This window comes from Stylophora pistillata, chromosome 3 (genome assembly GCF_964205215.1).
Source record: "Stylophora pistillata chromosome 3, jaStyPist1.2, whole genome shotgun sequence".
NCBI classification, from domain to species: domain Eukaryota; kingdom Metazoa; phylum Cnidaria; class Anthozoa; order Scleractinia; family Pocilloporidae; genus Stylophora; species Stylophora pistillata.
The window spans coordinates 21,203,257-21,216,071 of record NC_142521.1 but is presented as its reverse complement, the minus strand read 5'-3'; the positions used below and the strand labels follow the sequence as shown (position 1 = coordinate 21,216,071).

Here is a 12,815-nt window from a genome sequence, read left to right as displayed (position 1 = left end):
GGCACAAGTGAATGCTCAAAATTCAATCTAAATTCATTTCATGGTCATGCAATATTCAGGGTATATCGACTTCAATGAAAGAAAAAGTGATTAAATACTAATTGCCAAAGGGACAGATAACTCAATTTATACTAAGGAAATTTTGGCTAGCATTATTTCAGTTGATACACATAATCAGCGTATTAGATTCCTGTTTATCATGGATGATCTTAATTTTAGTACACTTGGGCTGCTCATGGAAACACGAGCTACCCAGAGATGTGCAAGGGGGCTGGTACTGATAGAAAGCTAAAATGAAGCCAGACCCAGATCGGCACTATGCGATTAAGGTGAACCTAATCTTAAGCTCAGAAATCTAGCTGTAAGCAAGCTGCAGTGTAATGTCTCCCTGATTCATGACTGTAAGCAATTTACTTTATGTTATGTCACTTAGGAGGAATCCAAATAGATCATTGCTGTTGCCCGGTAAGCAGGGTTTTTGACCAAAAAGTTGACAGTGGCAGGAATATCAAAATACCCATTAATTGCATACCACAAATTGAATAGAAACCTGTCTTACTAAATCAGACATGTCCCTTTATGTGAATATAATTCGCAGTAGTAGTGCAAGTCTATATCCCTGTGTGGAATCCAGTGGGAGACTGGTATTCAATTTTCCTAGACAGAGTGTTTTAAAATAGGAGAGAAAATACACAAGTTTTCTGTCTGTGCCAAACAGAGGGCAAGTTAGGGTGCAAGACTAGTATTCAGTCTTTTGTGACAGAGTTCTGTCTGTAAAAAAGAGTCATTTTAACATACAATATTGAGTTCCCTGAAGATGTCCTCCCTAAGTTAAAAGAAAGGCAGAGAAAGCAGAAGCTGCAGCATGACAGAAAAGCAAAGGAATTGCCACCTTTGAGGGATGGTGAGGTTGTAAGAATTAGAGAAGGCAACAAGTGGAAACCTGCAAGAGTTACACAGGTTCTTCCCTCACCCTGATCTTATAAGGTTCAAACAGAGCATGGAGAGTACCGAAGAAACCGTCGACATTTATAAAGAACTGAAGAGTCTCAGATCCCGGAAATCACCCCTACACTGGAAGTCTCGATTGATGAGGACCTGACAGACACCAAAGTTGAGCCATCCTCTATCATAGTGGCCCACGAGAATCCTGTAAGTGTAACACTGCCAACAGGAATGTCTATATGGCTATTACCACGTGGTCTGGTCGGACAATCAGAGAACTGCAGAGATTTAAAGACTATGTTAAGTATTAGATACAAAGCAGACACTGCAGCTTTTCACTTAAGCTTTCTGTTTTCAGTTTTCAACAAAAGACACATTGCACTCCTTGCAGCATGATCTGTTTTTCTTTTTTATATTGTAACGGTTTGTTTGTTAAATTGAGTAATTTCAGTTTTCCTTGTTTCTTAAAAAAAGGGGGATGTAGCATCAGGTCAGCGGTTATATTTAGCGCATGCCAACCTGAATAAAGTTTGTTCATGTCCATCTGCCATCTTGGGTGTATGTTGTGTCTTTCCGGAAAACACTTCAGTAGCTGCACCAAAAAAACAGTTGTTGAACGCAAAGTGTCAATCACATGGATGTATAAATTGAAGAGTACCTGGAGTCTACTTCAGTTTGAATGCAAAATTGGGGGCCATAGAAGTTTTAATAATTCTGAGAATCCTGAGTATAACTGATCATCATGCAACATCCTGAGGTACAATTGTTCTATCTTCACCATTTGACTGCTATGCCGGAAAAATAAAATAGTTTGGCAGCTCTCTGTCGAAAAGACTCATACATCAAGACCAATGTTGCATGATTTATTTTCTTATCTGAAATAGTAATTTGTAAACTAAAATTCTGTCAGATTCCACACCTGACAAAAATTTAACCACACCTTTGAAGATTAGTGAGGCTTAACAAAAATATCAATTAGGAATGGATGACAGATTTTTTCACAAAATAAACAAGAATTTGACCAGACTGTGCCTAGGCCCAAACGAAACTGCAGAACACAGATCTTGATCAGCCTCAATAATCTGGACCTTGATAACACAGACCTTGATTCTCCACATTTTTCAATTCAAAGAATGATAAATTGTGCATAGTACATACACTGTGGCAGCTTGAAAAAGAAAACTGTATCATGTCAGCATTTTAGCTGCTTATAATGTTGTTGTAATAAAAGATTTTAATTTGTAAATACTCTAGCAAATTTTGGCAATGATGCAAATTGGTTTGTGAATGTACTTCAGTTCTTGCCTTATATTGACTAAATGGTAGGTCTTAATTTTATTTGTGGCTCATCTGTTTTCAATTATCCACACTCTCCATCATCTGGACGAACCCAGTGGCCACAAGTCGAGATAATAGAGGTTCATCTGATCACAGTGGTTTTTTGCTTTTGTGGCCAGGCACAGCTTCCTAGAGCACATTTAAAAATCTTGTAGAGTCACGTACCTGATTAAGTTCTTTTTTTTTTTTTTTGGTATTGTGTTTGTGGGCTTGGATTCCTTATGCCAACATGTATTGTATTTGATAAGATTGAGATACATCTTAGGAAAATGACAACCCAATTAATTATTGTCCATACTGCGTGACGTGTGGTTGCTATCAATTTTCCTGAAAAAAAGTGTCAATTCAACCTGAGTGTTTCAGTTCTGGTGTGTGTGTGCTTTATTTTTTCCTTTTTTGCTGGAGGCCTTCAAAAGACTCCAAGCACCGTAGAACTCCAGTGTAGGATAATACAGTATGGTACTTACCTCCCTTTCCTGTGGCCAGGGTTTGATAACCAATCTCCTTGCTCAAAGGTTTTTCTCCTTGTATTCAATTATTCTTCTCCCTCCACAACAGCGTTGCTTCAGATTTCAATTTAACTCAGAATGTTTAGAATGAATAGCCACTATGTGGATGTGTACATTTAGCTCCTGATTTTTATTTTGTTTATTAGCTTTTATTTATTAACACACTGGCCAAAAGTCCTCCCACCCCACCACCTGCAATAAGGCAGTTTATTTTGCACTGAATCCTAACAATTATGACATTTCATATAGAGTTCATTACCACAGGCAATTTGAGAGTGAGTAAAGTGGACCTTGGACCATTAGCCCATTCTGAATTTTATGGCGTGGTGCCTGGTAACAGAACGTAAAATGCAGTGATACCCAAAACAGCAGTTAGTAATAAATAACGAATCAATAAGTTTATCAATCATTTCATTAATCAATAATTCATTCTATCAATTCATCAATTAAATCAACCATTCAACCTAGGATTATGTTTTTTTCTTTCAGAGTTCAGTTTGGAATTCTATTATGAACGTTTCTGACACCCAGAAAAGGTGGATAACCTTCGGGATTGCTCTAAATAAGGTTCTGGTCGCAGAAATACGGCCATTTGTTGAACAGGAGATTCGGAAAGAGTATGGAGATCTTAAAGCCAGCAAGAACATCCATACTCAGAGCTGTACAAGTCGACTCCAAAAGCACACCGTGACTTTAAGGTATGAGAACATCAATGGGAACGACACATTACCCAGGAAACCTGGTGGAAAGTATGACTACCCAGCGTTTGACTACCAGGTGACGTCATATATTGACTTTGCCAAGCTGTACTTGGAGAATCACATGGCCAAGTTCAACGCATTTGACGAGCACTGTGATGCATCGGCCGTACTCACATTACTTGGTAAAGTTCCTGTGTTTCCTTCTATTGTTCAGACTGCAGCTGGTATTGTGAAAAAGGCCAGGAATGCCTGGGCGCACTGTGTGTTTAGTGACTGGAACCTAGTAGGTTTTCAGAAGAGCTTTGCAGACATGGAGCAGCTGGTGAAATTTTTGGGCCTGCCAAGTGTTCATGAGACTGCCATCTTAAGAGAACTAAATGATTGGCAGAACAAAGGTAACTTGTATTGCTCTTTAATGTATCCTTTGATATAACACGTTGGCTTACAATTGACCAGGTAGAAATGTTTACTTCTTATTACTTCCTCAACCCCAAGCGTAGAGAAGCAATGCAGACACTACCAGCGAGCTCTTTATGAAGGCATACTGCGGGTTAAAGCAGTCATGATCATTGGTGTTTTAGGGTCGGAAAACAATCTGAAAGAAAAGAATATCGAACAAGGCTGGTTAAAGATAAGGCGATTAACACGGAATGCTAGGAACATGCTTGCGATATTTATGCAATTTTTTCTTAACCCCTTCACCACCAAGATCTCATTAGTAATCCTCTTTACAGTCAGCTATACAATTCGTATGATGTTGGTTCAGAGGATTTGATGTTGGATCAACTCATAATCCCCTGTTGGATATTTTTTATATTCTCACCACTTGTCTGCGTGATATTGTATTGATAATGTAAAGTAGAAATTCTTTCTTGGTTACTCATGGGAGTTAAAGGGTTAATTAAATAGCACCAGCCTCGACCCATCTCATTTCCGTATGTTTTTTTTTTCCACTTAGGAGTCATACTGTGCATGAACGCTACTGTCGACCCGGATCTGGCGAAGGCTGTTCAACAAGATCTCGTTGCTCTGAAGAACGATGTTGATAAGCTGGCATTTGAAAAAGAGGAAGAAAGAGAGAAATTGAAGACTGTGCTTCAGGATAACGTTACAGCTCTCGAGGAACTGGCAAGAAGAGTTTCCAAAATAGAGGAAGATCAAAGCTCCCTGACTGCTGCGGTGAAGATCACACAAAGCCGGATGGGGGAACTTAAATCGCAACAAGAAGATATGTACGCACAAGTCTGTCAGCTGGGAGAAACTTTGGGCTCTAGAGTTGACTTAGCGGAGCATGAACAAGAAATCATTAAGGAGAACCAGAAAACACTCTGTGAAAAAGTTGACACCACACAAGACCAGATAAGTAAACTGCAGTCAGATCAAGAAGACATGGAACGACGCGTCTCTCATTTGAGAGATCAGAACTCAAGTAACACTCAAGTCAGCTATGGTAATGTGAGCTTTTCATTTTACCTTAGCTTACCTGAAACACCCCCTTGCTACATGTTATAGAATCCACAACTAAGGCCTATTTACTTTCGTAACGGATTTTTTTCTGTTGAGATCTCCCTTGAAAGCGTCCATATTTTTTCTGCTTCTGCATGCGAACCACAAAGCGGCTTAAAATACAGGTGTGCGTATGGGGCACGTTTTCTAGGCTTGGGGTAAAATTCTTCCCACTTTTCCATCAAGGTACTTTGCCGGGAACTTTAAAGCAATTATGTCTCTTTCCCTTGTGGGAAATGGATGAAAGTTTGAAGTTATACCTACGTAGATTTCTAGGTCAACAGTCGAGCTTTGTTTTCAAGAAATAGAAACCAGACAAGTTTGTGTCGGGATAAATTTTGGCCTCGCAAGATGGCCGATTTTTAGCCTAAAAATGGACTCCTATATAATTGATTATCAACGATTTTCAATTTGTCAAGCTCTAGTGAAGGTGAGGGCACATTGAAAAAGGTAAATGGCCACAATACGTAAACAGATAAAAGAAAGGAGGAGGAGAAATGAAGGAGGGGGTCAAATTTGCCGCGAGTGTTATACCTGAAGAAAATAGAAAGAACTCGCGAAACACGCCACGTCATCTACTAATCGCTGGAGACTAATGATCAGTAATTCTTCATCCGAACAAGTGACTCTCGTGTAAAGAACAGTCTATTGTTATTTCCGTCACCAGATAGTCTTGTAATTTTTGCTCAATTAATTCCGGATGTTGTGACCCTGTCCCCCTTAAGGTTTGACCCTTCCGTATTCCTTGCCTTTCATTATTAACTGAGAATCTTAGTGAAATGTTAACATACAGCAAAAGCAGGTATATACTTTTTTAAGGGAAATGAATATAAAAAATTTAGATGTGGAAGAGGTTGACAAACTTGCTAGACAGAAACTGAGTTCCGTGGAGTCATGAGTGTTGCTCAGTAGGTTTTGTTCCCAATCGTACTGTGCAACCGCATAAATCGTTGCGAAAGTGACTTTCAAGATTGAAGTACCATGCAAATCCACGAATAAAATCCATCCGTTAACCTTTGGCATAGGAAGCTTTTAAACAAAAGTCTTCTTCGATATTTTTTATGTTCAACATAGAAAAGAGGATCAAAGCGGTTTGGGTGAATTTAAGCCTGAAGATGTCTTTCGTTTCGATGTTTCAGAGATTGCCAGTTGTGAAGCAGACATAACCTTTTTCGCCGAGCGTCATGATCCAGATACCAGAAAATGGTTTTTGGACGATTTCCACAGATGGTTTGAGAATCCTGGAGAGTCCAGGGCGTATGTACTTCTCGGCGACGCAGGAGTCGGCAAGAGTGTGATGGCCGGTGCCTTGGCACAGAAATCAATAAAGGCTGGAAACTTCGGAGCTGCGTATTTCTGCCGCCACAATGATGGCACAAGAAACAATCCCAGGTATCTTCTAGGGACTATTGCTTTTCAACTTTGCAAATGTAATGTTCAATACAATAGCGTTGTGGGAGGGGAGGGTAGCATTAGAAAGTTTTTAGGCAATTCTGAAATGGGTATTCAGGAATTATTTACAAAATTATTGGAAGAGCCACTAGCCAAATGCAATGCCTTTTGCGAGAGAAAGTTGATCGTTATTGACGCTCTTGATGAGACAAACGATGAGTCCAGGAAAGATTTTCTCGATCTTATTATGTACCGTTTTCCAATGCTTCCAAAATGGCTTGTGTTCTTTATTACCAGTCGCCCTGAAGACACTGTTCAGTTCAGACTGAAAAAGTACAATCCATGCATTAAAATTTGTGCAGGGAACAGCGAAAATCTAAGGCTTTATAGACAGCACGAACGGGACATCGAGCTATTTCTTGAAAAGAATGTCGACTTCTCCAGTTTTCCCTTCTCAGCGTGTGATGTAGCAAAAAAATGCAAAGGAATGTTTTTGTGCGCCTACTACATTGTACTGGATTTAAATGCTGTAGCACATTCAGGTGAGATTGTTCAGCTCGACGATGTTTTCCAAGGAGATATCCAGGATTACTTTCTGCAAAATTTCAAGAGAGTGTTTGAGAAAATAGGCGAGGATCTCTACAAGAAGCTGTTTGGTTGTGCAATAGTGGCCCCTTCTCCGCTCCCACTAACGTTAATCTCGTTCATTTTAGAGAAGGAAAAATCAAATCTTAAGGAATGGAAAGTAATCGATGCCCTTTCCACATTTGTGGTTGTTCGGAAGTCTGATAATTCGTTTGACTTTCCTCACAATCTAATTCCACTATTGCTTACTGAAAAGGAGTCTTCCAGGGAATTGTTCATTGACAGGGATGAAGCAAGTGAGTATTTCAGGGGTGTGGTTGTTGAAGTTCTTTCGGCTGCTATTGAACATCAACAATGGAAAAAACCCTCGGCTGGGAAGGTGTTACTCAATTACTTCGTTCGTGTTGGTGTCCGTTTCTTGTGTGGTTACCAAGACACAGACTCACTGAACATAGTTTTCAATTGTTTGACATGTTTCCAGTTTCTTTGGAAGAGGATAGAAAGAAAGGGAATTGAAATATATGCTGTGATCGCTGATCTTAAGCTCTCACTTGGTTGTCACGGGCTCAGCGACGAACAAAAAGAAGTTCTGCAAGAGATATGTCTCGCCCTTGAGAGCAACATTTATGTTCTTTTGGAATGTCAGCACCTTCTACATTTTTGCTTAAGGAACACGTCTCAGACGGTCCAGTGGCAACTGAAGATTCCTGCTGCTGTGTCAAACATTGGAATGGAATGCAATTGGCTTCGTTGTCATCCTTGCAGAATTCCAGATGGTACCTGTTGCTTTGCTTTGTCTCCTAATAAAAAATTTCTGGCGGTCGGCAGACAAAGAGACTCACCCATTTATTTGTTGGATGCGTGTACTCTTGAGAAGGTCCGAGAGTCGATCGTGGTAGAAGAAATTGGTCATCTCGAGTTTACCCTAGACAGTAACTTTTTATTTTTTGGATGGCTTAACAAAATGTTTTCTTTGGTGGAAGGTTGTGTGAAAGAGTTACCTCAATTTGCAGGAAATAACTATTGTTATCTTTGGGGTTCATTCATCTTTGATGACCAGTACATTATAGTTGAACCAAATTCTTCTAGAATGTCCCATGGTTATTTTTGCCTGGTAGAAATATTCAGTTTGTGGGCCGCACATGAGATGCAACGAATGGATTGTTTAGAAACTGAAGATCTATGTAATTTGGTGGAAAAGGTGGGTTTCGGTTATTTTCTTGAACGCTTGAGGGTTGGATTCTTTAAGTATATTACAGAAGGTTTGCTTTGCAACGAATGCTTATCATGGAGACAAAGACACCAAGAGGCATCCACATCACTTGTTCGTCAGCGTGTTATCGACCTCTATGCAGAAATGTTTCTCTATCAGGTTTGGAATATTAAGACCGGAAGACCTGTACTGGAGGAGGCGTTTTCGGCTGATGTCCCGCTGAATCCATTTTTCTATCTTTGTCACTTGACCTATCTCCCTGATTTGATAAAGATAGCAAATGCGGACGTCTTGAATCGATTTCTCACTCCTTTTGGGGTTGCAATTTTGAACGCGGCATTTTTTTTGGAAGGCAGGGAAAGTAGACGCAGGTGGAGATTTGAACTTTACGAGGAGTTAAAGAGATTTTGTAAAACTCCTTTGATGCCAGATTTTATCAGGCATGCTCCAATAGAGTTCCAAAATTGTCCCACCCTCAGGTGGTCAAGGATTACTGAAGATCGCAAGTGGATTGCAGTAATTATGCCTGACCCTGGCAGTAAGATATGCAAGTTGTTTAAGAGGGTGGACGAACGGGAGAATTTTAATTTTCAAAACCCCTCTTGTATTGTCTTGGAAGTGAATCATTTTGATTTCACTGACGACAGTAGTGTTTTACTTTACATCACGACGAACAATTCACTAGTAGCCCTCACTCTGAAGACTGGTAACATGCTGTCAAGTGTTTCAGGGTTAATCCCATTGCACCTAAGACCTGAAAACCAAGCTGGGTTTCTTTTTCGTGGTCAAGAAGGGAAGAAGATCATCTTTTTAAAGGATTTTCCTGCAAACCTTCTGAAGTTTCTGTCGTTTTCATCCGGAGCTGAAGAAACTGAGGTGGCGTTCTCTTCGTTTGACAACCAAGACTTCCTTGAGGATCCTTCAGTGTTCTTGAAAGAAACGGTAACAGCAGATTCCGTTTTGCCTTCTTGTCAGTCCTCACTAGTAAACCATGGTACAAAATACATATTCTGCTTTTCTGCGGTGGGCATAAAATTAGTGGCCCGTGAAAAAGGTTCTAAGATTTTGTTGTTTAATGGAGATAAGGGCACTCCAGTAGTAGTTAGAGAAGGAGATCGCAAGGGTACCGTTACTTTCCTCAAATTTTCTGTGGACGGCGCTTTGCTTCTCTTTTGCACAGAGAGCCCTGCGTGTTTACTCGTTTGGGATGTTCAACTGAATGTTTTAAAAGCATGTTTTAACTCCCCTCTGGGTTCCCAGCCGGTGCACTGTTGGTGCTTCTCGAGGGATGAAAAGAAATTGATAATTTGCAGCGCGTTTCAAATCTCCATCTTCGAATACGATAAGTGCTCACTTTCCCTTTTAGCAATTTTGGACCCCCCTGGCCCTTTTCGAGAGTTTGACAAATTCACACATTGCACAGTGTCGTCAGACAATGGGGCACTAGCTTGCTGCATTACCGACAGAATTCTTGTCCACGCGTTTAAAACTCCCAAAGAGCGTAGCCTCATGGAATTACCACGCGGCCATTTTGGACGCATTGAATTCTGTCAGTTTTTGAAAGAACGTCGCTACCTGATCTCCTATGGCGTGGATTGCACCGTGTTTCTGTGGGATTTGGGTGAGTGGAAAGCTGCTGCATTTGCCAGAGTTGCGCAAGGACGAGAAAGTATCTTAAGCATGGCTGTGTCCCCTTCAGAGGACTGGGTTGTCTGTTTGACTACTTTTCAACGATTCGTCGTAATACACCTCTTTGGACTTGTCATTGATAAACCCAAGGAATTCCCGATTTCAATGTCGACGACAAACAAAGAAATGACAAGCGTGACAAGTTCTAGACGATTTGATCGGCGAAAAGATCCAGCGTCAAAAAAATCTGGACAGTTCTCAAATGATTTGGAACCTATAGACTTGACTGAATATTTTGAAGATATGAATATGTCAGTCGATGAGAATTTGGAAAGTGAAGATGACCTCAATGATTTTGAAGAGATGAACGTGAGGGTTGATGAGAATATGGAGAGTGAAGATGACCTAAATAACGACCACCAATATTTTGACTAAAAAAATTGTTTTCTATTTGAAAAGGTTTTCTCAGATCCTTTTGACCAAAAAGGTTAAGTATAGAAGGTTCGAATTTATACCATTTTACTGCCTTGGTTTCGGAGATAAAAACTTGTTTTCATTAGATGCTGTTAGAGCAAGCTCTTTCGAAAAAAGAAGTTTTGGTTAGGTGCTGAATTATTTCAGGACTATGCCAAAGACTTGCAATCTGTGTTGTGTTAATGCTTCATGCCGTAAGCCCGGTCGCTGTTCAAGTGAGCGAATTAAACAAAAAGTAAATTCTAAAATCCTCAGTCTTAATTGTTCACCCATTTGAAGCGAAAGTGGTTGAAGAACACATGCAGATAGCTGAATCTTGCTGCTCATGTATATTTTAGAAGGTCGATCACCCCTGGACTCATACTCTGCTGTCTCGTCTTTGAGACATATTCGGGTTTGACTGTCCATGCGTTAATTATATGTATTATAGAAATTACGAAGTGTCCTTAATGACAAAACTCAAGCCAACCACAACCAAACCACGTGTAGTTGCGGCAAAAGAGGGGTAAATGTAAACCCTGTAAGGTGTGAAGTTATTTTAGGTAACCAACAAATAAAACTTGCGTTCATTCCTGGACGTAATTGAAAAGAAAGGTAGGAATCGACAATAGGAGAAAGTTCCTCTACGACATAAAAAATTTATGCAAGATATCAAATGAGGTCGAAATGGTTTAAATGCTATTTCCCTATTATCTTGTCACCTCAAAGTAAACATTGTAGCAAATGTGGTTGTCCCACTGAAATGTGCAATACGTTTTTCTCTCTTTTATCAACTACTGACACGTATGGAACATGTTATCATCATGACCTTCTTCCGTGAACAATAGAAAGCTTTATCGGTTGTTACAGCAACACTTAGCAAATGCTAGTTACAAAAGTGACTGATATTTGTCTTGAGAACTTAACAAATGGTTTGACACAAACTGAGGTGATTTCGCCATGCCGATTTTCAGAGGAAGGCTAGGAAATGTGCAAACTTGTGTAATACGCGTGCACAGCCATTGTTCGGATCATTGCATGTTTCGTTTTGCTTCTAACTTAGTAACTATAGTAAGGCCTTCCGTCCACTCTGACCTGGATAATTTCCCCTTTAAAGGATAACGACATCCTCTTTAATCGCGTGTAAAAGGATGCGATCAAGCGATTCTGCTGTTCATGATCGTTTTGACGTGATCACAAAAAAATTTATCACCCTCTCAGTGTGGGTGGTACACTTTTGCTGTGTTTCCACTCTGAATTTATCCAGTTGTGTTTGGGCGGGGCCTTGGACTTTCTCTCAAAAAAGTCTAAAATGATTTTCCATGTTTAATCCCAGTTACTTGCTATTGATTGTAGCAAGCGTACATGCGTTTTACATTGTTTATCTTAGACAGTACAATCTTAAATTGCTGCACAATGTCCTGATTTAAAAAGAATAGAGACCTTGTTTGTTTTTTTTCGTTTTGCAATGCATTTGGATAATTTGTTATTCATCTGATACTGTAGTAACATGAAGTACTTAGTTCTTTTCAGAAATGTTATAAAAGGTGCTGTAGGTATACAAAGACTTCAGTTGTAGAATTGGTAATAAATAAGCGTCTCTAGGTTAGGAAAGAAAAATTTCCATAGGTTCACAAATATAGCTCATGATTAGTTACTTTATAACCAGTGACCGTGGAAATGTTAAGATTTAATTACCCTTAAAATGTAAATTTAGTTAAAATAAGAATAAAGTTATTGTGAAAAGATAATAAAAATGGTGTGGTTGATTTTTTAGACAAGTAAATAAGCCATACTAAAATTTTTGGAGCAGAAACGATTTGTTGGCACACTGCTTCTCTGCTTTTCGGTCGGTTCAACGGCTTCCAAGCGAGCGACACCACCAAACTTTGAAATGCGTGCGATTTCTTTGCTGTTTAAAGTTACATTTCCATAAACCTTTAAAAAGGGAAACTCGGGCAAAAGTCTCTATAAAACCGTGATGGTAGCTGAAACTTGAAACATAATTCATTACAGATGATTGATGCACGAAAGGCGTGAAAAAGACAATTTCCTGGTGGTGGAAAAATTATTTAAAGTATTCTGGGGGAACAGTTTAACAGTTAATAGTAATTCTGGGGGAGCAGTTTAACAGGTAATGTAATTCTAAGAACAGGGGGAGCAGGTTAACAGTTATGTAATTTTAACAATAAAACCGGAAATATTCAAATATTTCGGCGTCATCAACCCTGAAAGCAGTGACCATCATCTTATCTATGGCCTGTTGACAAAAGCAGTGTATCAACACAAGCGGAAGATCATAACGTTCAGGGGCCTTAAAAATGTTGACATGGACTTGCTAAATGAAAATCTTGCTACCGCCCCGTGGAGTGTTGGAGAAATCTTTGACACGCCTGATGATGAGTACGAGTTCTGGTTCGCTTTGTTTGAAAGTATTCTAGACGAGCATGCTCCGAGAAAGAAAACGAGAGTCAGAGATTAGGATGTGCCCTCTATGACAAATGAATGGAAAAGAGCCATCAAAAACAAAAGAAAATATGCACA

The 12,815-nt window shown here is 39.6% G+C and overlaps 1 protein-coding gene across 1 annotated transcript; it reads left to right on the top strand.

Moving 5' to 3' along the window:
• The first annotated feature begins 3,285 nt into the window (after positions 1-3,285).
• On the top strand, positions 3,286-12,028 carry LOC111346617 (uncharacterized). The gene is made up of 3 exons (XM_022953889.2): positions 3,286-3,888; positions 4,452-4,943; positions 6,139-12,028. Exons 1-3 carry the CDS (start codon positions 3,303-3,305, stop codon positions 10,251-10,253), a joined length of 5,193 nt encoding a protein of 1,730 aa, XP_022809624.2. The 5' UTR covers positions 3,286-3,302; the 3' UTR covers positions 10,254-12,028.
• Positions 12,029-12,815: the final 787 nt, after the last annotated feature.